General features: G+C 55.4%; 2 protein-coding genes across 2 annotated transcripts in view; one reads left to right on the top strand and one right to left on the bottom strand.

Annotated features, from left to right (window-relative positions):
- Positions 1 to 26,333, top strand: part of WDFY4 (WDFY family member 4) — a 284,390-nt gene that overhangs the window by 213,737 nt on the left and 44,320 nt on the right. Inside the window, exons 48-51 of the mRNA XM_036265310.1 lie at positions 21,993 to 22,035; positions 22,415 to 22,534; positions 24,216 to 24,333; positions 26,007 to 26,116. Of these exons, the coding sequence (XP_036121203.1) occupies positions 21,993 to 22,035; positions 22,415 to 22,534; positions 24,216 to 24,333; positions 26,007 to 26,116 (391 nt within the window). The remainder of the gene's footprint in view (positions 1 to 21,992; positions 22,036 to 22,414; positions 22,535 to 24,215; positions 24,334 to 26,006; positions 26,117 to 26,333) is intronic.
- LRRC18 (leucine rich repeat containing 18) lies at positions 3,607 to 4,374 on the bottom strand. Its single transcript, XM_036265309.1, has one exon. It carries the CDS (start codon positions 4,372 to 4,374, stop codon positions 3,607 to 3,609), a length of 768 nt encoding a protein of 255 aa, XP_036121202.1.

Raw genomic sequence — 26,333 nt, 5'->3', positions numbered from 1 at the left:
GGGATTGTTCTCGTTAGCAGATTAGTCTCCAAGTTTCTGCCATAAGCTACTCGGGGGAGCTGCTGGGGCTGTCCTGGGGATGCAGAGAGAAGAGGTGGGACAGTGCGTGACTGCAGTCCCAGAGCAAGACACAGAGGGGCAGAGGTCACACCGGGTCGCCGGGTCACGCCCACCTTTCTGAGAGGGTGGTGACTTGGCTAGAGGAATAGGGTTTTTATTCTATTTGAGGAAGGAGAAACCCCATGGTTTTCTATCAAGCGTTTTTAGATTTAATACAATTTCTAGAAACTAAAGATGATGGTGGTATTTTAGAGCATGAAGGATCGTCAACATCAAAACTTTTCTTTGACAGAAAAATAAATAAAATGTAGAAAGGGACTCCTAACTGATTTCATCTCTTGTCTTGGCTTCACCACCACCAGGGTTTCCTGGCTAACAAGGTGTGTCACCTGGATGTACCCTGGGGCAACCAAAGCCACTGCCCACTGATGTCTCAGCCCTGACGAAGTTCAGGGACTTAACACCCCTTCCTGAGACATGCATTGAGAACGGAAGCATACGGGCACCCAGATCAAGGTTTGCAAGTAGACGTCACCTCGCATGCCACCCACTAGGTCGGCAGCGAATCCAGAATTGGTCTTGGGAAGGGTTTGGAGCCCTGATGGGCGGACAGGGAGCAGAAGGGCAGATCCGGGTGCAGACCAGGACCCTCCCAGGGCCAAGGGGCCTCTTCTCTTTTAACCCCTGTTCTCTGCTGACCCCTTGCTAAATGAGAAAGGAACACTAATTCTAAGGAAAAAGTGTCTCAAGGGGGAGAAATGGGAATGGGCAAGATTCAGACGACTGGCCACCTGTCTCTGTTTGAGGTCTAATCCCCTGCATGGATACTGTACTTCTTGGGATGGAGTAGCTTAAATAGCAGGAAGGCCGTCTTCGGGACATGTTCAGGGCCCAGCACGCTAGTGCTCCTGACATGACACCTCATCCTGCACATCATCACAGGGTTTCTAATCGTTTCCAGCAGCAATCAGAGGGAAGATGTGAAGGGCGGTACGCAGAGCAGGCAGCATGTACCAGAACAGCTCTCTACGCATTGCTGGTAGATGTACGAGTGAGTGTGTGCAAACCTCTATAAGCTACTTGATAGCATGTATCATACACTATTTAAAAACCACACCCTTTAACACAGTATTTGCAATAATGGAGCTATGCCAAGGAAAACATGTAGCATTCTTCAAAATCTTAATTATACAGGCTTTCATCACGAAACTGTTTCTATTACTGAAAAGCAGGGAACAATATAGCTGCTCAGCCCTACCCCTAGTTCTGTGTCTCTGTGTTGAACTGTCGTGCAGATGTTTGAAGTTATGATGAAGCCAATGTAACAGCACAGGTTTCGAAACAAGGTAAAAAGCTGTGGATGCTGTCATTTTAGTGATGCAAAAGTCTGCACAGAAAAGTGACTGGTGAGGACATCTGTTGCCACTCATACTGGAGACTTGTGGATACTTTTAAGTTGTTACAATCAACATGATGGTGCAATGTTGTTACTTTTATAATGAAAACCACTTAATAAAGGGAAAACTGAAAAGGGAATTTTTATCTCCATCTTAGAAATGTGACGGTGCTGCCTGGCCAAGCACTGCGGATAGAAATAAACAGAGAGGAGAGCAGTATGCTGTGGGCTCTGGTTTATAACGTGAGAGAGAAATACACTCCGCCCACTGAGCCGTGCCTCTCTGTGCCTTTCCACTAGAGATGACTATGGAACTTGCCGCCGACACAGAAAAGTCTTGATTAAATTTGAAGAACACTTTTCTAGAGCTGTGTCCGTGGAGCCCTAGCTTCCAGGCAGGGTGAGGTGTGAGCGGCAGTGCAGGGGGCTCTGTCGTGTGGACTGACTCAACCACGCTCGTTTCCGCCAGAGCTGCTGTGAGTAGGAGCTCGTCCAGCAGCAGGTCGGCCTTGAGATGCACCGGGCGGCAGTTCTGAGCGAGCTGGCTTCTGGGCAGTCCTCACCGGTGTGCTGTCTGGTCCTCACCCCGTGTGCTGTCTGGTCCTCACCGATGTGCTGTCTGGTCCTCACCGATGTGCTGTCTGGTCCTCACCCCGTGTGCTGCCTGGTCCTCACCGGTGTGCTGTCTGGTCCTCACTGGTGTGTTGTCTAGAACTCACCCGGTGTGCTGTCTAGAACTCACCCCGTGTGCTGTCTAGAACTCACCCCGTGTGCTGTCTAGAACTCACCGGTGTGCTGTCTAGAACTCACCCGGTGTGCTGTCTAGAACTCACCCCGTGTGCTGTCTAGAACTCACCCCGTGTGCTGTCTAGAACTCACCCCGTGTGCTGTCTAGAACTCACCCCGTGTGCTGTCTAGAACTCACCCCGTGTGCTGTCTAGAACTCACCCCGTGTGCTGTCTAGAACTCACCCCGTGTGCTGTCTAGAACTCACCCCGTGTGCTGTCTAGAACTCACCGGTGTGCTGTCTAGAACTCACCCCGTGTGCTGTCTAGAACTCACCCCGTGTGCTGTCTAGAACTCACTGGTGTGCTCTCTAGAACTCACCCCGTGTGCTGTCTAGAACTCACCCCGTGTGCTGTCTAGTACTCACCCCGTGTGCTGTCTAGAACTAACCCGGTATGCTGTCTAGAACTCACCCGGTGTGTTGTCTAGAACTCACCCCATGTGCTGTCTAGAACTAACCCTGTGTGCTACCTGCTGTAGGTACACAACGACCCTTGGAAATGGGGTCCTATCGTTCCCACTTTATAGGCGCAGGAAACAAAACTAAGAAAGTGCCCAGTGAGTGCTCCCTGCAGGCTGCACACGGTGGGCTGCGCTTTCCCACTAGACACAGACCCTGAGCCTAGCACAGCGCCTAGTAAGGGATGTATTATCCACTCACCAACCCTACCTGCAGCCGTTCCTTCCTTCCTCCCGCAGGAGCCTGGAAAAGACCTGGACAGAGCAAGATGGGGTGGAACCTCCAGTCACAGTCAAGGGCGGGCAGGGTTAGTCCAGAGGAAGCTCCCAGAGCACGTTGTGCAGACACACACGTGGGACAAAGACAGTACTGCTTAGAGCCCTAGATGTTACCTGCCAGTACTAACGGTAACATCTTCCCATCTCTGTGGCTGAGTTTGGTTCTCTTCCAAGGCTAAATGTCTATCTGCTTCCTAGCAACCCATGCTCTCAGATCCCTGACCTTTGAACTTCTGACCCAGAGCAGCTCCATAGAACAAGCTCCACATTTGGGAGCTGGCGGTTAGTCCTGAAATGCATGATGATGAAACTAAATGCAGACTATGCCTGCTGCCCGGGGCCACGGGCTGTAGGTAGGAGGAGAATTCTGGGGCAGAAATGAGAGGCAAAGCCCTCTTCTTACCCTTGTACCCGTATGTGGGGGGGTGTGCATGCGGGGAAGGCAATGACAAAGAACTAAAGGCCTTTCAGTCAACACAATCACAAGCCAGGATGGTAGGGAAAGGTATTTTATGGGCGTAGCTGGAAGACTATTGCAGTAAAGGGGTAATCTCTCAATTTTCTGTGGATGCAGCCCATTGACATCTTTCCTCCCTCCCTTTTCCCTGTCGGCCTCCGGTCCAGGATCACCTCCAGTCGTCCTGGTGCTCCTTGGCCGTGGAATTGGGGGAGACCAGACTGCTAAAGATGGCCTTTCTCGGCGTCCCCATGACCATGTTCTTGATTTTGTTCAGCTTTTCCCGGGCCTGCTGGCATTTTTTCAGGCAGGACGCACACAGATCCTTCGCCTCCACCAGGTACAAGTTGTCGAGCCTCTTGATGGAGTCTATGAAGGCTTCCGATGCCTGCGGCTGGGGAAAGGGGTTCCGCTTCGTGTTGAGCTTCTTCAGCTTGGGGAGCTTGGCGATGCTGTGGGGGATGTTGCTGAGCAGGTTGTCGTGGAGCCCGACCTCGTGGAGCTCCTTCAGGGCGCCCAGCGTCGTGGGCACGCTGTCCAGGTGGTTCAAGCCTAAGTTCACCGTGCGGATGTTCTTGAGCTGGTTGAGCTCCACGGGCAGCCCGCTGCTGGTCAGCCTGTTGTTGCTGACGTTCAGGTAGAGCAGGCTGGTCATCTGGCCGATGGACTCGGGGAGCTTGTCAATGTAGTTGCTGTGCAGGTCCAGCCACCGCAGATTCTGGAACTTGGCGATCGAGTCGGGGATCTTCTTGATCAGATTCCGGCTCAGATCAAGCTCGTCGATGTCGCTAAGTCTCAGGATGCACTTGGGGAAGGTGGTGATTCCCATCTTGCTCAAGTCGAGGCGTTTTCTCCCATCGAATGTGATTTTAATGCAGTTCTTGGCCACGTTGAACGTGATCTTCTTGCCCTTGGGGCCTTTCCCACTCTTAGCCATGCTCTTCAGTAAAGGAGTGCGTCGAAGTGTGTGGTTCTGGTTGGCTGCCGATCAGTTTGCGGAAAAGTCACAAGAAACTGCTAGATGATATACTCTGATAACAAGAGAAAAATATCAAGTTAGAAGATGACACGAGGGTACTGGACTCCCCCCAAATCATAATGCTTTGTTCTCTAACAGTTGAGAAGGAGAGAAAGGGGAGAGTGGAGAGAAATGAGGGCACCAGCAAACTTGCGCTAGCCCAAGCCCTCCAGTCCACGGAAGGCCTTCTGCACCCCAGAGTCCGAGGTCTGAAATGCAGGCGAGGGCTGCATGAAGATGCTCAGTGCCCATCTGGCTGTTCCACTTCCTGAGTTATGGATCTCCCACCATCCTGGACTTGAAAGTAGCACCCCACCCCTGCCCGGGGTGCATGTAATGGTGATAGTGTTTTCTTGGATATCTGCCATTTCCCAGACCCTCCCATAAATCGAGTCTTTCTTTGGGGTTATCTCAAGGTTCCTGGCGCAGGACTGTTGAGTTCTAGTACTATAGCCTGAATGTGGAGGAATAAGGTAGAGGTGCATGACTCACTGCCTTGCAGTTTGTTTCCTTCACTTCTGGACCCAGGGACCTGTCAGGCCTCGGCCACTATAACTGCAGGGCAACAGGAGAGCGCAGAAAAGTCTGCTGTTCGGCCCACAAGTAAGAGGATGCCTACTCCGTGCCCACAAGCACTGAGGGGCCAGGCTGAACTTAGATACCTGGCGGAACTTCAAAGAGAAAGCTGCCTCTTCCCCCTCCTCCCCGCTCGCTGCCTCCCTCACGTTCTTCCGCTGACATCCAAGCGGAGACACCTGCGCACTGCCAGGTGCGCTAGTCTTGACTGCTGCGTGCGGGGGGGGGGGGGGGGGAGACGCACAGAGTGACCGCTGCGTGCGGAGTGGGGGGACGCACAGAGTGACCGCTGCGTGCGGAGTGGGGGGGCGCACAGAGTGACCGCTGCTGGGAGGGGACACACAGAGTGACCGCTGCTGGGGGGGGCGCACAGAGTGACCACTGCTGGGGGGGGACACACAGAGTGACCGCTGCTGGGGGGGGGGGATGCACAGAGTGACCGCTGCTGGGGGGCGGCGCACAGAGCGACAGGCCGATTCCGGCCTCAGAGGCTTGGTTAAGAAATCCGGCTCCGCCACAGTTTTTTAAGTTTTCAGGGCTCCAGTTACCTCATTTGTGAAAAAAATCCCCTTACAGGACTCTTGGGAGAGGCGATGATTTAATTGTGAAGCTCTCGCGACAGTGCTTGGTTAATGCTAACTGTTAAATAGCGCCCGGAACTTAGCACAGATGGACGTTAAGCTCAGCCGTCCAGCACGATCCGCAGGAGCGTCCCCGTCGCAGAGCGAGGGAGACGGAGGCTCAGGGGTGAGGCAGGTCTGCAGCTGTGCTGCCCTGTCCTGCAGGCTCTTTCCTAAGCTCGGTGCCTCTTGCATTCTGATTCTCTCTCCGGGACCAAGCGCCCCCACCAGACAGGATGCGCCGCAAAGGTGCCTGCGTGTCTGCTTCATCACCGGCCTTCACGGGGGCCGTGTCCACATGGCACACGGAGCGCCGCAGTCGGGCTGTGCGCGCCTGTCGTCGGTTTTCCTCCTGGCGCATCCTCAGGGTCACAGGTAGAAGCGCCTTCCGCATGCTGGCTATGAACCACTGCAGCCACTCGCGACAGGGGTCCCGCCCTGCGCCGGTCCTGCTGGGTCCCAGCCTCCGGCATGCGTGGAGGCCTCCAGAGTAAAGGCACGAGTCTCTCTCCGCTCTCGGCAGCATGAAGTTCTTCGGAGCAGGTCCTGATAGCTAAACTCTTCTTTAGAAACAAAGAACCAACCACATCCAGTTATAATTGACTGGTCACCAGAGACAGTGCTGTAGGATTGGAGTTTCTGTATCACGTAGCTGGGAGGAACCGGAATAGAGCAGTTTCAGAGCGAGAGCTGGGGTCTGTCACAGTTAGGATGGACTGAGTGTGCTCTGTGTCACCACTGAATGCAACCCAGGGCCCTGGGCAGCACAGAGCAGCGCTTTGCGGACACGGGACATAAATGCTGTCAGATGGTTGGAGCAGTAACTCAAAGGCCAACTTTGCGCCAGTGGGGACAGAAAGGTGTCCAAGAACAGCAAAGGGGCCTGTTAGGTTCGGGGAAGGGGGGGGGTCAGGGAGAGCTGGGTCTTGTCCTGTTAGTGTTTTTTGTCCCCTCCTGCTGCGGCCCCAGCGTCCTGCACCCTGGAGAGTGCCAGGCAGGCCCTCGGACCTCAGGGAGGAGCCCCATTCTCTGCTCACACTGTGGTCCCCAGAGGAGGAATTGCTCCTTCTCTCTATTGTGTCACTTGGCCCTGGAGGCAGAAACAATGGCAGGAAGGGAAGAGCAGACTTAGAAAACAAAATGCCTGGATTTCTAGCCAGAAGACCGAGGGGTGGGGTGGGGTGTTTCAGGGAGCCACACAGTGTGGGGAGCATGCACAGAGGAGGGGGTTTAATACAGTTGGTGTGAGCTCCTGGGTGCACCTCCACTGCCTAAGCCCAAATCCCAAACCCAGAACCCAAAAGCTTTGAGAACTGAGCTGGGAGAGACCAGGTGCAGGTCCCAGGCAGGTGCCCGGGCGGCCACGTGAGGGGCTGATGCCAAGAGCACTGTGAAGTCTTTGAAACCTGGAGGGACCCTCTAACCATGACGCATAGGATCTGCAGAAAGTATGTCAGGACCTGTAGCCTGTGGCTGCCGGGTAAAAATATGTATCTCTAAAGCGATATTGATGTACAGCTACACCCCTAGAAGGAGAGGAAAAAGTGGTCCAGAAATACAGTTGAAGGAAAAATGGGTTAAGCCTTGCAAAATTTAGTGAAAGACATAAAATTACAGATGCAAGAAACTCACTGAACTTCAGACAGGACAAATAAGTTCAAAGAAATCCACACTTGGAAGCATAATTAAACTGCTCAAAATTAAATAAAATATTGAAACCTGCCACAGGGAAGGACCCGTTCCCTTCAGGGCCAGAGGCACTGGGGCAGCTGCTTTTAAAGCGCTGAAAACCACACCGTCAACAAAACACTGAGTGCAGGCATCCTTCAGGGAAGACGGCACAAGAAAAACATTCTCAGGTTAGTGAAAAGTGAAAGGTTGTGCCACCGGCTGAGCGGCTGTGCGAAGTGTACAGGAAGGGCTTCGGATGGAGGGACCCGCAGGGGACAGAAACATGTGCTTTGGGCCAAAGGGAGAGCAGTTCACGTTCTGGTGAATATAATTGGCTCTTAAGATTTTAAAAATATCTGTGCTGGTCCAAAGCAAAAGTTATAGTACTATCTGATGGGGCTTTGTTGTTGTTTTATAATTTTTTTCCTTCATTGAGAGAGGAAGGGAGAGGGGGAGAAAGAGAAACATTGATGAGAGAGAGCATCGATTGACCACCTCCTGCACGCCCCCCACTGGGGATCTGGCCCACAACCTGGGCACGTGCCCTGACTGGGAATCGAACCAGTGACCTCTTGGTGCGTGGGTCAATACTCAACCACTGAGCCACACCAGCTGGACCTGACCGGGTTTTTAATGCACATAGATGGGATATAACAACTACAACTTAATGGGGAAATGCAGGGACCTGTATGGGACATAAGGTTATCACATTGCTTTTGAAGAGGTAAAGTAGTAACTCTAAGTAGACTATGAAGTTAAGTGTGTCATTTAAATCTCCAGACCAATCACTAAGGACAAAATAAAAAACTGGATGTATACCTTTAAAAATATATTTTATGTATAATATATGTAAATAGTATATATATATAATTTAAGTATATATAAAATATATATTATTTGTATTTTAAATATATAAATTAAAAATGTGTATATTTATAAATTTAAAAGCTATGTTTTTAAATGTGTACATCTAGTAAATAATTCAAATAATCTAAAAGAAAGCAGGAAAGGGAAATGGGAGAAGCAAAATACAACTATTAAAATAGCAGACCTAAATTCAAGCATATCAATACTTACATTAAATGAAAATGGCCCAAGCACGCCAATTAAAAGCATAATTACCAGAATGGAAAATAAAAGAACTTAAGGTCAACAGTAAGAAAGTAAACAATGCAATTTTTAAAAATTCCCCAAAGATTTAATAAAACATTTCACCGTAGAAGTTATGTGGTTGGCAGATAAGCCCACAGAGAGTTGCTCAGCATCCTTAGTCACCAGGAAAATGCAAATTAAAGTTACAGATACCACTCCAGTTATTAGAATTTCTTGAAAAATAAAAAGGCCATAAAGACCAATAGTACAAAGATTTGGCAAGAATGCTGAGGAGAATTCAAAATGGTGCAGTCACTCTGAAAAACCGGCAATTTCTTATAAAATTAACGATATATTGCCTGGCCGGTGTGGCTCAGTGGATTGAGCACCATCCCATGGACTGAGAGGTCCTGGTTTGATTCCGGGTCAGGGCACCTGCCCGCGTTGTGGGCTCCATCCCTAGTAGGGGGCGTGCAGGAGGCAGCTGATCCATGTTTCTCACATTGATGTTTCCATCTCTCTCTCTCCCTTCCTCTCCCCCCTCCCAAAAAAAAGGCAATGAAAACATAAATGTTTTTAAAAGTTAACCATATACTTATCATATGACTTAGCATTTCCCCAAATAGGTGTTAAGCCTAGAAAAACAAAAACGACTTTCGCACAAAAACATGTCCTATATGCATATAGCTGCTCTCTTCGTAACTGCCAAGCAGGAAAGAAAACCCTGAAGGTGTGTCGGGCACAGATACGCCGCGTGGCCTCCGTGCGAGCGTGTGCACCCTTCCCACACATGGATGCATGTCAGACGCATTTGCTGAGCAGAGAAAGCAGCCTCAGTGTCTACACAATGATGATCACGTGTATGACATTCTGGAAAAGCCGCGATGACACGCCCGGGAGGCAGCCCGGTGGCTGCCAGGGACGGGGGAGGGGAAGGCTGGTCGCAAGGGGCCACGGTGTGAGTCGCTGGAGCGCTGACTGGGGGTGGTCAGCAGAATAGGGACATATGTTAGAGCCCAAAGAACTGTCTACACCAAAAGAGGCAACTTATTGTAGGCAAATTTAAAATTTTTTTAAATATTTGGGACTCTACCTTCTATTTCTGTCTCTCTTATCACAGTTGCTTGCTTTGCCCAACGTGGAAGTTTGTGACTTTTTATGCCCATCCCACCACTCACCCCTGTAGAAGTCATCCAAGTGCATACCACGTGGGCACCGCGTGGCTGTATACGCCTACCACTTGTGTGCACACGAGCACACTGCAGGAAACACATGCTGGTGTGTCAGACACTGTCCCATTGCACTGGAGTTAAAACTCAATTTTTGAAAAGATGGGCTGATTACCGGAGCCTGCGCTCTGCCCATTGTTGGTCAATGGCCTCGCCTCATGGGGTTGCCAGATTTAGCAGTAAAGTTACACAGTGCCCAGTTACACCTGTGCTTGGGATAAAAAAAATGGGTACTTGTTCGCATGCATATGTTCCAAACATTGCATAGCTCTGTAATTTATTTGGCAACTCTAGCCCATGGGCCTGAACAAATAGTAAAGTTACTTTTTAAAAAAAAAAAAAATGTTTTTATTGATTTTTTAGACAGAGAGGAAGGGAGAGAGAGAAACACGGATTGGCCGCCTCCTGCACACCCCCACTGGGGATGGAGCCCACAACGCGGGCCTGTGCCCTGACCAGAATCCAGCCAGGACCTCTCAGTCCCTGGGATGGTGCTCAATCCACTGAGCCACACTGGCCAGGATAAATCATAGTTTCTTTTGTCCACGATTCTGCTTAGTCATTTGGGACTAATTTAAGACAAATCAATGCTTATTCCTGCACGCCTCTGTGTTTCACAGGTTAGCAATGACTATGGCCAGGCCCTAAACGCAAAGAGCTAAAATCTAGATTGTAATTGATTCTGGCCACCGGGTTTCCCTGAGCACCCAAAGCCTGGGCTGTCTTGTGTGTTTCTTAAGTTCGGCTCAGGGAGGCCAAACACACCAAGCAAGGGTTAGAGAGGCCCTGATGGGGAGACGGAGATCCAGCCAGTTCCGTCCAGCTCGGACTGCTCAGCACAGCCCGCCCACACGACAAGGAGCCCGCCCAGCTCCGAGGCATGGTGGGGAAGAGCAGCCTGGAGCTGTCTGCAGAGCACATCTGCATTGGGAGCTCTGTCCAACAGGAACTTTGGCTCTGAGCCTGCTCCGTACTCACCCGCCACGCTAAGTAGGGACTGGCTGGGAAAATGCACTTCACCTCCTCCTCCCTGTGTTTGGGTCTCCAGAAAGCCCCGGATCAGGTGGTGCATGAGCAGCCCCCAGACCCCCGTGCCTCTCCTCGTGGTCACCTTACCTGGCTGGGTGCTGTGCTCTTGGTTAAGGAGGGCAGGGTGCGCTTGTTGGTCAGGGTCCTTCCTGCACCCCTAAGTGACTGACTGGCCCTAGAAGCAGACCACTGACAGGAGCCTGCAAAGACCAGGGACATTCCTTCTCTCGTTCCACTCTGAGTGGTCAGCCGCCTGCCCAGGCCTGCCCACTGAGCAGGGGAGTCAACACTGGCAATAGAAATGGGAAGGAGATGACCTTCTGATACGACTAAAACAAGTTAGATGGCTTGTTGTCAAGTCACAGAATCTGTAAGAGTGGGACCACCCCACACAAGGGAATCTGGAAATTACAGACAGAAAGACATGTCAACAGATGGCTGGATGGACAGACTAACCAACAGCTAGATGGATGGATAGGCAAATAATAGGTTACATTTCACATGAACAGCTCAGAAGGCCAAATACAAGAAGTTTCTAAATGTACTGTCTTCTTGTCTTGTACAATTTGTTTCTACATGTTGGAACTGAACCACTTGGTTTGAATTTAATTTCTAATTAATTTTTTGATCTAGTCATTGTGAATCAAACAGCATGGTGGGACACCCCATGGATATCTAAATTAAAAAAGTAATGGCAACCTACATTTTAATGTCATCAAAATATGTGCAAGCATTTCAGTGGTAAGGTCGTTATCATCACTATGATGATAGAATTTATCCGATGCTTCATGCGCATGTATCTTTATATTTTTAAGTAAGACTGACTTTGGATATATCTGACATTTTCAAACGTCTTGCCAACTTGATCTCACAGTAATCATTTCGTCCCTTTGACTGTTGTACTGAGTTACAGAGTGGACACGCTGTAGAACGGAAACCCGTCACTGCGTTTGCGCAGCTGGTACTGGGGACTCATTTCATAGGAAGGTTCAGCCATGTAGATGAGAATTCCTCTTGCCTGAGGGCCAAGGGAAATGAGGCAAACTGCTCAGTAAAGTCACCCATTCAAAAGTCCTTTCATTTATCCTCTCCCACTACCTTCATGAGACCCATCACTGGACGTGTGACAAGACACCTTTCCTCTGCTGTGACTCCCACTTGGCTTCCGATCACTCTCGTGGCCCCCCCCCCCGCCCACAGAGGGCTGTCCGTTCACACCAGCAGCCGCGTGGCGGGTGGCCACGGGGCCCTCCGAGGAGTGGGTTGTTGGAGTGGGTGTCGGCGTGTGCCAGGCGTCTGCACTGGGGAGGCTACGCTGGCAGCGCCAACGGGGCGAGGGCCGTGTGCTCACAACTTGCTCCGCGGTGCTGTCGGGTTGAGCAGCATAGACTCACTGTGGGCAGAAGCGTCCAGTGGCCTTTGCTTCCCTCTGCCCCAGCTGTGTTCCTGAAGCCCTTTCCTGTGGGCAGAGACCGCTAGGAAGGGGCAGCCGAGAGGCAGGAGGACGTCAGAGACACTCACAGGCATAGCTGCCCAGACACTTGGCAGGACCGAGGGAGAGATGACAGATGGGCCGGAGAGAGGTGCGGACAGCAGGGCTGGGGGCTTCCAGGGTTCCCTGGTGGGGTCCCCACGTAACTCTCAGAGATGCGACGTGCAGTTCAGAGCAGCTCATCATCACTCTCAGGTGACGTGTACCAAAGTAACTGCTGCTGGGCTCTTCTGTGTCTCCAGTCTCCATGGCAACCATGCCACATGTCGACCCTTTTTTTTAAATAGGAGAATTGAGTCTCAGAGAACTGGAGTGACTTCCCAAGGTCATGCAGACAACAGAGCACAGCCACGGACGCTGGTCTTGTCCGTGCACCGCTCTCTCTCTCCCCCGTGGCCTCTGCTCTCTCTCCCCCCTGTGGCCTCTGCTCTCTCTCTCCCCCGTTGGCCTCTGCTCTCTCTCTCCCCTGTGGCCTCTGCTCTCTCTCCCCCCTGTGGCCTCTGCTCTCTCTCTCCCCCCGTGGCCTCTGCTCTCTCTCTCCCCCGTGGCCTCTGCTCTCTCTCTCCCCTGTGGCCTCTGCTCTCTCTCTCCCCCGTGGCCTCTGCTCTCTCTCTCCCCCCGTGGCCTCTGCTCTCTCTCCCCCCCGTGGCCTCTGTTCTCTCTCTCCCCCGTGGCCTCTGCTCGCTCTCTCCCCCGTGGCCTCTGCTATCTCTCCCCCCTGTGGCCTCTGCTCTCTCTCTCCCCCGTGGCCTCTGCTCTCTCTCTCCCCCGTGGCCTCTGCTCTCTCTCTCCCCCGTGGCCTCTGCCCTCTCTCTCCCTCTGTGGCCTGTGCCCAAGCAGCAGGAGATGCCTCAGCCCGAGGGCACCACTGGGCCCCAGTGACCCCAAGGAGTGGAGGGTGTCCACAGTCCCGGACTCCCATGTGAAAGCCCCTCTAACAAAGTCAAGGTCACCTGCCCCACACATTCTACAAAGGGTGTGCTGTTTGGGGGCCCATGGGCTCTCTGACATTGGAACCAGGCGTGTCACCGTGCTCAGACTCTGGGTGACCAGCTCGCGCAGGTCCGTTCCGGTCTGGCGTGGGTGGGTTGGCCAGGGAGCCGCATGGCGCTCACCGAAGGCTGCCAACGGGGACAGGGTGCCCTCGGCGGAAGCACCTGGCTTCCCTGATGGACAGTGAGGAGAAGGAGATGTGATCTTTGCCCCAAGTCCCTGCCGGGGTCAGTCCAGTAGATGTCCCCCCGACCTTTTGGAGGGACCACATCCAACCTGGGGTCCCTGAAGAAACCATTTCAGCTGTACCCACTGCCTTAGGGCCAATGCATGGGGTGCTCATTTGCATATAAACTGTAGATATATGCATATCTAAATATACCTTGGTAATATGAATTCTATTAAAAGCATTGATGGAGTCATTTAACTGTAAGGGCTTGGAGCTTGGAGATTGGCAGAGAGAGAGAGAGAGGACGCGTGAGCGGATAATGCCACCAACCAGGCAGGTGCCTGAGTGGCCAGTGATGGAGACAGGTGGGCTGTTCCTCGGCCCCAGCCCCACACGGTGAGGGTGAAGATACAGCTTCATCCAGCTGGGCCTAGAACATGAGCCCACCCCTTCCCAGTTGCTCGGAGCAGCACAGCCCCCAGAAGTTGGCTGTTTACCATGCAGCTCCCCTAAAGTCTAACCACTGTGCAACACAGCTTTCTCCTGTGTCTGTCCTTCGATGCTGCTCCCTGCACAGTCTTCACCCCAGCCTGAGAGGCAGTGGGTCTTCCCTCACCGAGCGACCCCCCAGTTCCCTGGATCCCACAGCTGTCCCCGAGCGGGGACACTGCTCCGCCCAGAGAGGTGTGTGAGCAGGGACACTGCTCCGCCCAGAGAGGTGTGTGAGCGGGGACACTGCTGCTCTGCCCAGAGGAGGCTGCCCTGGGGGCTGCGGGGCAGGGAGCTGGTGCCGCGCACACAGCTCCTTGTCCCGGGGTTTCTGGACGGAGCATTTTCTCCTGGCATCAGAGCCCAGCCAGCCGTGTTGACATGGAAACCCGGGCCCACATCACGTGGGGATCACAGCTTCGTCTGCTCCTGACATTGTTTGCTTCCCACCCTCAGCCCCCCGGGGGGTCTGCGCATGTGCGTGGGACGCTCTTACCTGTCAAACGGCCCCCTCCACCCTAGCCCTTCTTAAACATTCAACTTTTATTTGAAGCAAAAGTTCCCAGGGGGTCGCATGGCCCAACCACAGAAGACGATTTCTTATTGGCTTAATGGCCTCTGTTTTGTCATTCGGAATGTTCGGTGTTAATTGCATTTGTTAGAGGAACAAAGGGAACAGGTACCTTACAATTAAAACAAAACATGAAGATGATTCATCCAACAGACTCGAAACGCCCTGTTCATAAACCAGCACATTCAGAACACACAGGCCAGCAGGAGAGCCAGACTCGGGGTGACCTGATCACTGCTGCAGCCAGGCCTGCCGGCACCCCGCGGCACCCCCGCACCTCCCACAGCGGCCCCTGCAGACAAGAAACCTGGTTCCCAGAAGCCATGTGGCCGGGGAAGGCACAGGGTTTTGACCATGCGGGTTGCCCTCAGCTCCCCATGGACCGTTCCTGCAACAGTCTTCACCCCAGCCTGAGAGGCAGTGGGTCTTCCCTCACTGCTCCGTGGACCCTGGGCCGTCCCCCAAGCCCCCTGAGCCTCGGGTCCCCTTCTGTAGACAGAATAGAAGCAGCTGCTCCTGATGGAGGTGAGGTGCTGGGCCGTGCGGCCTCTGCTGACGGGGGCACAGCGGTCCCCATGGGCCAGACTCCAGGGTTCCGCCTGGCGTCCTCAGTTCTGGGGCGTCGCTGCCTCCCCTGTGCACACACACTGCAGGTCACTTTGTCCTGGGGACAAGGAGACATGGTCCCGTGAGGCCCAGTCTCCAGGACCACACCAGGTGCCCTGTGCTGTGTGCATTCTCCCCGCGCCGCAGCCCCACCTGGCCCGTGAGGGCGCTGGCTCGTGCACTGGCCGGGCCCAGGCGGGCACCCCATCTGCTCTCGGACAGCCCCAGCCCACAACCTGTGAAGCTGCGAGCTACCCTGCGGCGGATCCCCGAGGGTCAGTGATAGGGAACAGCCTCGTTTCCATGGCCCCTTGGGCAACGAAGGCCTGCTCGGGTCCAGAGGAAGAGACGAGCAGCAGACACATCTCAGGCCAGGTGGCGATGGAGCTGGGAAAGGAAGGGGCACAGAAGGGGAGAGAGGAGGCCCGGCCGGGGGCTCAGTGGTTGAGCATCAACCCACACACCAAGAGGTCGCCCGTTCGATTCCCGGTCAGGGCACATGTTCCGCCCGGAGGTGAGGGCCCTGGAAGGACTGTGGTCTACTTTCTAGAGGGACACTTTGGGTGAAAGAGTCGTCTCGTGCTCACTGCTGGTATGTAGGCACCTTTGAACAGTGCTGTGTGTTCTCATCCAAACTTTCTCCAGAAATATTTCCTAATTCAGATTCTGCCATGTACTCCAGCCAGGCCACTTGACAGAGGAAGCACTGAGCCTCTTCCTGGTCAGTCCCACGCTGGCCACATGGACGCAGCGTCGGCTCAGGCCCGTCTGTGGGCTTAACTGCCACTGGGCTTTTCCACAAAAGTTTGACAGTCCAGCGACCTGGGATAACATTGTCCCTCTGGGATGACAACAAAATTCCTGATTTGTCATGTTTTCTAGACATCAGCCTAGTCTGAGCTAGATCCTGTGGGGATGTCCATCTGGGTCCAAGTCCAGCCCACCCTAGGGCTCGTCTCACTGAGAAAAAAACGGGCACGTGTTGTCAGAGCCGGCTCGGGGCTGAGCTGAGTCCCATCACCGGAGGCGGGTGGAGAGCGTGAAAACTGGGATTGGCAATGAACTCAAAGCTAGCGATGGATTGTACAGCAGGGGAGCCCGTCCTGCCCATGGAGGGGTACGGTCAGTTGTCAATGGATTGTACAGCAGGGGAGCCCGCCCTGCCCACGGAGGGGTGCGGTCAGTTGTCAATGGATTGTACAGGAGGGGAGCCCGCCCTGCCCATGGAGGGGTGCGGTCAGTTGTCAATGGATTGTACAGGAGGGGAGCCCGCCCTGCCCACGGAGGGGTGCGGTCAGTTGTCAATGGATTGTACAGGAGGGGAGCCCGCCGTGCCCATGGAGGGGTGCGGTCAGTTGTCAATGGATTGTACAGGAGGGGAGCCCGCCCTGCCCATGGAGGGGTGCGGTCAGTTGTCAATGGATTGTACAGGAGGGGAGCCCGCCCTGCCCACGGAGGGGTGCGGTCAGTTGTCAATGGATTGTACAGCAGGGGAGCCCGTCCTGCCCACGGAGGGGTGCGGTCAGTTGTCAATGGATTGTACAGCAGGGGAGCCCGTCCTGCCCACGGAGGGGTGCGGTCAGTTGTCAATGGATTGTACAGGAGGGGAGCCCGCCCTGCCCACGGAGGGGTGCGGTCAGTTGTCAATGGATTGTACAGGAGGGGAGCCCGTCCTGCCCACGGAGGGGTGCGGTCAGTTGTCAATGGATTGTACAGGAGGGGAGCCCGCCCTGCCCACGGAGGGGTGCGGTCAGTTGCACACCTTGTGTGCTGGTGGTACCAGGGTCCAGGAGACACCTGTCTGACTCCCTTCACCCAGACGCTAGGGGGAGGGAGAGCATGGCCACCCCCACCCCTCCTCCGCACTGTCAGCCATGGAGCACTGGGCAGCAGAGGGAGACCTTTGAGGCCCAAGAGGAAGCTGGAGCCACCAGAACCAGGCCCTAAAACCATCTCTAGACACTAGGTCAGGCAGAGTGGCCAGTGGCGGTCTTAGCACCTCCCTTTCCTCTCCAGGCTGAGGCTCAGTCCAGACATTATGAGCAATTCTAATAATCACGCTATGTATTGGTTTTCATCTCCATTGGACAGACATGGCCACGTAGTAGCCGGGAGACCAAGTGGCTTCTCCAGAGTGACAGACTTGAAGTCGGGCTCTCCCTATCCCCATCACACCTGTGTTCCGTGGAGAGTGTCCTTGGAAGGCCCAGCCCAGCCTCAGGCTTAGCCACCTGCTAGTGGGCGCCAGGCTCAGGATAGCTGGTGGAAGGGTTTCCTGCAGAGCCTGCAGGACAGCAGGCCCAGCCCGCCGCAGGGAGCAGCAGGAAGACGAGATCTGCTGTGGCTCTCAGCACGCCAGCCCGGGCCCCTCCCCAGGCAGCTCGAACACTAGTCGCCCCCTGTTTGTGGAGCCTCGAAATGCCCAAGGAGACTCGGACTCTGGACCAAGAATTAGGCGCGGACTCACACCCACCCCTCCAGCCTGCCCACCGCCAGGCCCCTGAGCACAGCAGCCGGTGCTCAGCCAGCTGCCTTTCCTGCCCAGCTCAGGGCCAGCTTCCCCCTCTCCTGAATACTGAATCGCTCACGTCTGGGGTGTGCAAACAGAGCACCCCGGGAGAACCTACTCAGAGGAGAAGAGAAAAGGCCCAGCTCAGGGCCAGCTTCCCCCCTCCTGAATACTGAATCGCTCACGTCTGGGGTGTGCAAACAGAGCACCCCAGGAGAACCTACTCAGAGGAGAAGAGAAAAAGCGGAGTTCGAAGCGAATGTCGTGAGACAAAGTAGCTCTGAACATGCAGGGCCACCACCAGAGAAAACTCACCCTGCAGTCCCAGTTCCTCCTCCTGGACTGAAACCTTGTCCCCAGGCAACAGGAGAGTCCCTGGAGCTAATTAGCATAGTCGTGTTACCAGCAGGAAAGGGGAAGAGCCCATTGGCTGAAAGTGTCTCCAAGACACCCAAAGTCTGCAGAGAGGAGTCCCACAGTGGGGTTGTTCCCGCCCCTGCCCCACCCTGTGGTTGGTGGGGGAGGGGGGCTGTAGCGCCAGCCCAAGGCAGCTTTCCATGGTGACAGCCGGTGGACCTGCTAACAGAGGGGGAAAGCCACCTCTGCACTTGTAAGGGACAGGTAGCCTGCTCCTGGAGCACCGAGCCCCAGGAAATAGCATGGCCCCTCCTTGCAATCTGTCCAGATAGATGTTTCTGCTCGTTGGGTTTTTAAAGGCTGTTTTCATCTGTTTGTTTATTTGAATTTAATTATTTCTTGCCGTTTTCTCTTTGCACCCTTTTTATTTTATTTTTTAAATCTTCACCCAAGGTTATATTTATTGATTTTTAGAGCGAGCTAGAGAGAGAAACAAACATCACTGTGAGAGAAACATTCCAACCCACAGCCTAGGCGCACGCCCTGGCCGGGGACCGAGCCCAAGCCTTCTTGTGTACCGACGGCACTCCGGCCACGGGGCCACCTGGCCGGGCTCTTTGCTCCCTTTTTCCACCATTAAATCAGAGTGATGATAATGCTTATAAAATCATACAACTGTGGTCCCACCTCACCCTGGACTTGGAGCTGTCTCCCGAGTGGGGCACACGGGAGGGTCTGGAGAGGGGCAGCGGTTTCAGATGCCCCACGCCAGCTCAGGAGCTGTTTCCCTGTGGCCCTCCTTGGGTGTCTGTGGTTTTCTCAGGCCCAAGGATTAGCCCCGCCCCTGGTCCCAGAGCTGAGGCCAGGATGGGCAGAGGCCCAGATCCATCCCTTTCAGACTGAGAGGGTGCGGTCTCCAACCAGAGAGTCCCCGCAGAGCCCCTCTGGCCTGCTCACCCACCTCTGGAGGCCTCTCCGGGTCCTCTGCCCGCCTGTAGGGAGGAGGCGAGTCTCTGGGCTGTGCCTCTGGCTCTCCGGGGCCAGGCTCCGGTGGAGCGGAGGTGGGAGTCAGGTGCAGTTAGTCCGGGGGGCAGAGTTGGTGGCAAATGAGGAGGCAAACCATGGGCCCTGGAGAAGGGAGGGCCCCACGGCCCCAGCAGAGCGTGAGCTGGTTTACAGGTGGCACAGTTGGTCCAAGGTCGTGCAGCAGGCTCTGGGCAGAACCAGGCAGGGCTTCACTCTGACGCCAGAGTCTTGCTCTCAAGGTGGGAGCATCGCCCGCTCAAGAACAGCGTCAGCAGCCCCTGGACTGTGCCCACACCTGTGACCGTGTGGTTTCTCCCAGACCAGGCTCACCTGCCCCACCCAGCACTCAGGTGTGACAAATGTTACTGGCCACGTTCAAAGAGTGAGATCAAAACCGTTGAGAGCAGTCAAGTGGCAGGGACAGGCCTCGGACCCAGGCCTCGGACTCCAAAGCCAGTGCCTTCCCCACGCGGCCCGCCCGGCACTGGGAGGGCTTTGCAAAGTCAGCGGCTCCTTGTTTCATCTAGAATGTCCATTGTATGGAGGAGACAATGCAGTTTCTCAACTGTCACCCTGCTCGTTAGCCGGCATTGACAGTTAACATAGACCGTTCCCAGAGTTCTGCGACCGCCTTCAGAGTGATGTGCTTTAAAAGACTTACCTAGAACTCACCTTCAGTCAGGTGTCCTGGCACGGCTGCTGAGGCATCCTTCCCTGATGGTGACAGGTGGTGACCTTCCCTGGAGCCCACAGCCGAGGAGAGAGGGGCAGGGTGGGAGACGCTCTAGGTTCCGCACACCATCCCCCGCGGCTGTGTCACAAAGACCACGGTGCATTCTAGAGCCCTTCCTGAAAGGGAAAACGACAGAGGCTGTCCCCGTTTCTGGGACCCTGACAGGCACATCGTCCTCCCCTCATGCCACCCCGCACGCGGACTCCAGCCCCACACCTGGGAAGGCTCGGCCTGCATCCTGTCAGTGCGTCGACCCCCGGCTCCAGCCCCACTCGGCCCTAGTTGCAGCCTCAGAGTCTGCTGCTGTTCGGGATGGGGGGGCTCTCAGACAGAGCAGGAGAACCAGGTCTTCACCTGCTGTTCAGGATGGGGGGGGGCTCACAGACAGAGCAGGAGAACCAGGTCTTCACCTGCTGTTCAGGATGGGGGGGGCTCACAGACAGAGCAGGAGAACCAGGTCTTCACCTGCTGTTCAGGATGGGGGGGGGGGGCTCTCAGACAGAGCAGAAGAACCAGGTCTTCACTTGCTGTTCAGGATGGGGGGGGCTCTCAGACAGAGCAGGAGAACCAGGTCTTCACCTGCTGTTCGGGATGGGGGGGGGCTCTCAGACAGAGCAGGAGAACCAGGTCTTCACTTGCTGTTCGGGATGGGGGGGGGCTCTCAGACAGAGCAGGAGAACCAGGTCTTCACCTGCTGTTCAGGATGGCGGGGGGGCTCTCAGACAGAGCAGGAGAACCAGGTCTTCACTTGCTGTTCGGGATGGGGGGGCTCTCAGACAGAGCAGGAGAACCAGGTCTTCACCTGCTGTTCAGGATGGGGGGGCTCTCAGACAGAGCAGGAGAACCAGGTCTTCACTTGCTGTTCGGGATGGGGGTGCTCACAGACAGAGCAGGAGAACCAGGTCTTCACCTGCTGTTCAGGATGGGGGGGGGGGTTGCTCACAGACAGAGCAGGAGAACCAGGTCTTCATTTGAGCCTTGGCAACTAGAGCAAAAGTGGGCCCATGTTTCGACTCTGTCGTTTGCCTGGATCAGGCTGACCGAGTAGATGACTTCTCTGCTGGGGAAGAGGCGAATCCCAGCCTGTTTACAGAGGATCTGTAAGGAGAGAGTGGAAGAGGAGGGTAGGGCGCCGGGGCCAGGTGAATGGCAGCAGTGCCCCCCTGCGGGCACCGTGGCAGCCAGGCCTTGTCTGGGCAGAGACCTGCAGGGTCCGGGCCCCGTGCACAAGGGTGGGTGGGGTCTGTGGGCACCTGGACCTCATGGAGGCAGGGGACATGGCTGGAAAGGGGCTGATTTGGTTTGGTTTGGTGGCACATCTGAGCTGACACCTGGTCTTGGGAGTAGATTGAGAGTCTCATGGGGATGGGGGGGCGGACATGGAGGGGGAGACGGACATGGGGGAGATGGACATGGGGGGAGACGGACACGGGGGGGAGATGGGCACGGGGACGGGGGGACATGGGAAGGAGCCAGGACACCCTGGAGGCCGGGAGCTGGCCCGAGCCTGGCTGAGCTGGGGCTTCAGGAGGGGCTCTCCCCACGCCCTCCCACACCGTCTCCACACACCTCCAAACCGGCCCTGCCAGGCTGGTATTTCTTCGGTTCCGTTTGCATTTCTTAACTGTATTTGTAGAAATATAAATAGACACAGCCTTTTAAGAGGACAGTTTAGCAGTATGTGTAAAACATGCTCAGACTTTTAGCCCAGTGGCACCCCGGCCAGAAGCGTGCCTCAGGAGACACGCGGAACGAGATCCGTGTCCGAAGGTGGCCGTGGACACCTGAGTGGTGAGGGCAGAGCCCAGCACGGCAGACACCACGCGACTGCCCACGGTGCCCCCCGCTGGAGGGGGCAAGCCCTCAGTGCTGTCACCATGCAGCGGGATGGGCCAGCTCGGGGAGACCGCCACGCGTCGTCAGCTTAAAACCCACACAGCGTCTAGACGGGCACGTGGGACGCTCTGGGAACCGTAAACTGCAGATACTTCTTGAATGGGAGAGGAGAACTGGAAATTCTATTGTATGTTCGTACTTTATATTGCGTGCGTTTTAACCACATACACATGTGTACTCACCTGTGCGTACAGTGTATTCACGAGGAGATGTCTGGGAAATCCATGTGAGGCGTGCGGGCCCTGAGCCTGCTCTCACGTGCCTGGGACTCTGCAGGGGCCACCTGAGGCTGCAGCGTGCCTGGCATGAGTGTTGCAGTGACCGCAAAAACCTCCCCGTCAGTGGGGTGGGTGGCGCAGGAAGAGCCCCGGCCACGAGCGGCCATGCGCCCGGCCGGCCCCACGGAGCCCGGGAGGCCCCAGCTCTCCCTCCGCTCCTGCCTCGAGAGATTGGCCAGCGCTTTGTTTTCTGTCCCACAGGAGATCCCCCGGCATCGACAGGACCGTGCTGCAGAAGTGGCAGGTACAGTGACACCCTCGGTGGACTCCGGGTCTGGGGGCCCTCTGGGAGTGCAGAGCAGAGAACAGTTCAGGCGCAGGGATGCAGACAGGAAGCATGTGGGTGAAGAAAAGGATCTGTTTTCTTAACGAGCACAGGGCTTTGGGCTGCTGAGCTGCCGTGTTCCTGGCCGGCTCTGCTGCCAGCTGGCACCTGCTTCGGTCTCATCGGGATGAGTGGGCTCCGGCGGACCGGGCTGACTGGTGCCCAGGTGCGCAGGGAACACGGGCGTGAGCGCCAGCTCTCACCTGTGCAGAGGCGTCTCCCAGAGGGCCTCTCAGACCCAGGGCCCCAGGAAGATGCACCGTGTCTGCCTGACAGCCTTCTTTGTCTCTTCTGGTAGAAAAGGGACATCAGCAATTTTGAGTATCTCATGTACCTCAACACCCTGGCCGGGAGGACCTACAACGACTACATGCAGTATCCGGTGTTTCCCTGGGTCCTGGCGGACTATACGTCACAGGTATGGTGTTCACACGGGCACTCTGAGGTGTCCCGAGGTTTTCTGACCTTTGACGACCAAGCTCCCTAAATCAGTGCTCTGAGCCTCTGCTGTTTGGTGCGGCCCACCTGGGCCCGGGTTGTGCCAAGTCAGCCCCTCGCCCAGCGGGAGGCTCCGGCCCTGCTGCCTGGGCTCCTGTCCAGTCTCACGGCAGGGACAGTGCCGCATGGCAGGCAGGTGATGCTCGTCTGCTGAGAATGCCACGGGCCACCGCTGTCCTCCTGGTGAGGGGCCCAGGCTGTGTTCCTGGAATCGGCGTGTGTGTCGGGGGGTGTCGGGAAGGAGAGGAGAGAGCAAGGGAAACAGACAGAAAGAAGGACCTGCTCCGCTGCCGCCCAACGCAGTCGGAGGTGATGGTCTGTGCCCTTCACCCAGCGCTGGAGCCGGACAGCGATCAGGGCGGCTCGTGGAGACCACAGAGCTCACTCTTTGGCGTCTGTTCCGGACTTCAGCAGGCAGGGGAGGAGAAGAAGGAAGGCTTAGAGGGGGCTGAGGTGACTCGTGGGTAAGACCAGGCTGTGAGGCGGGGTCCTACCACCTGGCTCCGGCCTCAGGAGGCTGTTGTGAGGGGCAGGAGATGTCTGGGTCCTGTTCGGCCAGCTCCGCCGGTCCTGCCTCGGGCTGCTAGCATGGCTGGCCCTCGGCTTGGGAGAGGGGTCTCAGGTGCTGTACCCTCCCGTCCCCACTGAGGACATCTAATGCGGAGCAGCTTTCTCACCAGCCACGTGTCGCTTCTCATTGCCCTAAGAATCGTCTGAGGCTGAGACACCTCAAATACAAAACTTGCTAATTGCAGCTTTGACCCACCTTTTACGAAGTGCTGGCTTTCCAGCCCCTTTTTTAGCCCCAAATTTTGATCACTTACTGGCATTTAAAAACAGATTTCTCCCCCGACTCTGGGTTTCCCGTGTCTTGGGAGAAGCAGGAGGCCTGAGAGCGGAGCGTGGCCTCCGTGGGGGAGCGTGGCCTCCGTGGGGGAGCATGGCCTCCGTGGGGGAGCGCCTGCTGCCTCTGGCCCCGCCCCGGGGATGGCAGTGCGAGGGAAGCTGGTGTGGACGCCTCTGCACAGACATGCTGCCCAGGGAGCACACGGCCTCTGCTGACACACAGCGTCTGCTGACACAAAACGCCGAGCCCTCCGCGGGCACCACTGCTGTTTCCCAAGGGCAGGCACATGCCTTCCTGGCCCAGACGGGAGTGGCCTCCACAGAAATGAGGCCGCCTTCTGCCTTTCTCCCCAGACAGATGCCTTCCCACTGCCCGGAAAGTCAGCTTGAGTCTAAGCAAGGGCCTGGCGCCATTGCCGCGAAGCTCTGGGGGCTGCGTCCCCTGCAGCCTAGACACCGGGCTCGGCTGAAAGCACCTTCCAGGCGCTGGTGGCGACCCTCTGGTCGGCCGACCCGGGCCAGGCTCAGTGCGAACCCAGTCTTGCCCTCCTCTCATCTCCCCTCCCTCCTTCGGAGTCTCTGTGGCCACTGGCCCCGGGGCCGTGAAACCGCGGCGGCCTGCTGGTCACCAGAGGGGTCAGGCCAACGACGCTGAGCCCGTAGAGAATGATCAAACCAACGAGTGCGGAGCCTGAAGTCTCCCGCGGGCACCGCGGCCCAGGGGAGTGACCGCCAGCTGCCCATCTGCCTTTCAGACCCTGAACTTGACAAGTCCCAGGACTTTTCGGGATCTTTCGAAGCCCATGGGAGCCCAGACCAAGGAAAGAAAGCTGAAGTTTATCCAGAGGTTTAGAGAAGTCGAGAAGACTGAAGGTGAGTGGATTGAGTTGGGTATTTTCTGCAAAGCTCTTCATCTGAATGCTTTCAATTGGCAGCACTGTTTACATAGCTAAGATCTGGGAGCAGCCCGTGTCCATCAGCAGACGAATGGATAAGAAAGCTGTGGTACATGTACACAATGGAGTACTATGCAGCTGTAAGAAAGAAAGATCTCTTATCCTTTGAGACGACATGGAGGGACCTGGAAAGTATTATCCTAAGCGAAATAAGCCAGTCAGAGAAAGACAAATATCACATGATCTCACTTATTTGTGGAATATAATGAACATAACAGTCTGAGGAATGGGGTAGTCCCAGAGATGTGGAAGTGGGGTACAGACTGACAATCTCTAGAAGAGGGGACAGGGGGGAGAGAGAAACTACAGAACTTATATGCATGTGTGCATGAACAATGGACATGGACAACAAGGCTGGGGACAGGGCAGAGAGGGAGGGGGAGGAGAGTGTCAAAAGGGAAAAAGGAGAAACATCTGTAACAAAAATAACAAAAATAAAAAGTGAAATGGTAACTGATAACGAGGCCATGACCTCGCCTGCAGATAATCCCACTCGCAGGGGGAATTCTCTAATCCAGCGGCCAACACGCTGGCGTGCGTATGAATCACCCAGAGAGCTTGTGAAAGCTACGCTGCTCGGCCCCATCTCTAGATCCTGATATGGAAGGTGTGTGTGCTGAGGGGCGGCAGGCCCAAGAAGCACTGTGCCAGGCGCTCATGCCCGTGCCCAGGGGCAGGAAAGGCAGGGAAGGAACCTCTGGCCAGAGCCTCCTGCGTCCCGGGCATGGCCCCTGCACCCACACGGCGAAGGTCCGTCTGTGCTGCGTCCCAGGCACGGCCCCTGCACCCACACGGCAAAGGTCCGTCTGTGCTGCGTCCCAGGCACGGCCCCCTGCACCCACACGGCCAAGGTCCGTCTGTGCTGCGTCCCAGGCACGGCCCCTGCACCCACACGGCGAAGGTCCGTTTCCAAAAGGACATTGAAACTCAGACTTCAAGCACCTCACTCAGGTCATGGCCTTTATTTTATCTTTTAAAATATGTTTTATTGATGTTTTTAGAGAGAGAGAGAGAAGCATCGATGTGAGAGACAAACATCGATTGGCCACCTCCTGCATGCCCCCCAGGAATCAAACCTGTGACCTCGTGGTGCAGGCTCAACGCTCAACCACTGAGCCACACTGGCTGGGCCAAGATCATGACCTTTATTTTATTTTTTTAGTTTGTTATTTTTTTATTAATTTATTTTTGTTACAGATGTTTCTCCTTTGTACCCCACTGACACCATGACCTTTAAATGCCGGAGCCCAGACGGCTCACGTGGGCATCGCCCTCACAAAGCTCCTGTTCCTGTGCCCCATGCTTTGTCACCTTCCTGTCTTCTTCAGGTCGATTCTCTTGCACTGTGAGGAATGTGTTTTAAAAGAAAGTTTCTATCATGCGTTTGACTTGGGCGGTGATGCAGCCGAGGATCTCGCAGGCGCTGTTCACCGGCGGTGGCCATCGGCCACAGGGAAGGACATCAGTGAGCGGAGCAGCGGGCCTCCCACAGTTCTCTCGGGGGGGCCTCCTGCCTGCTGCCTGTCCTGAGCACTGTGTGCTGAAGCCACAGCACGTGGGAAAGCCGCCCCCCGTGTCCTCTCGTTGCAGGGGACATGACCGTCCAGTGCCACTACTGCACACACTACTCCTCAGCCATCATCGTCGCCTCCTACCTGGTCCGGATGCCGCCCTTTACCCAGGCCTTCTGCTCCCTGCAGGTGAGCTTCCTGCTCCTCTAGACCCAGACACACAGACACACACACACACACAGACATGCACACAGACACACACACAGAGACACGCATAAAGACACGCACACAGACATGCATAGAGACACGCACACACACAGAGACATGCATAGAGATATGCACACAGACACACATAGAGACATGCACACAGACATACATAGAGACACACACATGCACACAGGCATGC

Source organism: Molossus molossus, unplaced genomic scaffold, assembly GCF_014108415.1.
Source record: "Molossus molossus isolate mMolMol1 unplaced genomic scaffold, mMolMol1.p scaffold_m16_p_17, whole genome shotgun sequence".
Classification (NCBI taxonomy): Eukaryota; Metazoa; Chordata; class Mammalia; order Chiroptera; family Molossidae; genus Molossus; species Molossus molossus.
Note: the sequence above shows the minus strand (reverse complement) of the source record. Positions and strands in the feature narration are given on the sequence as shown.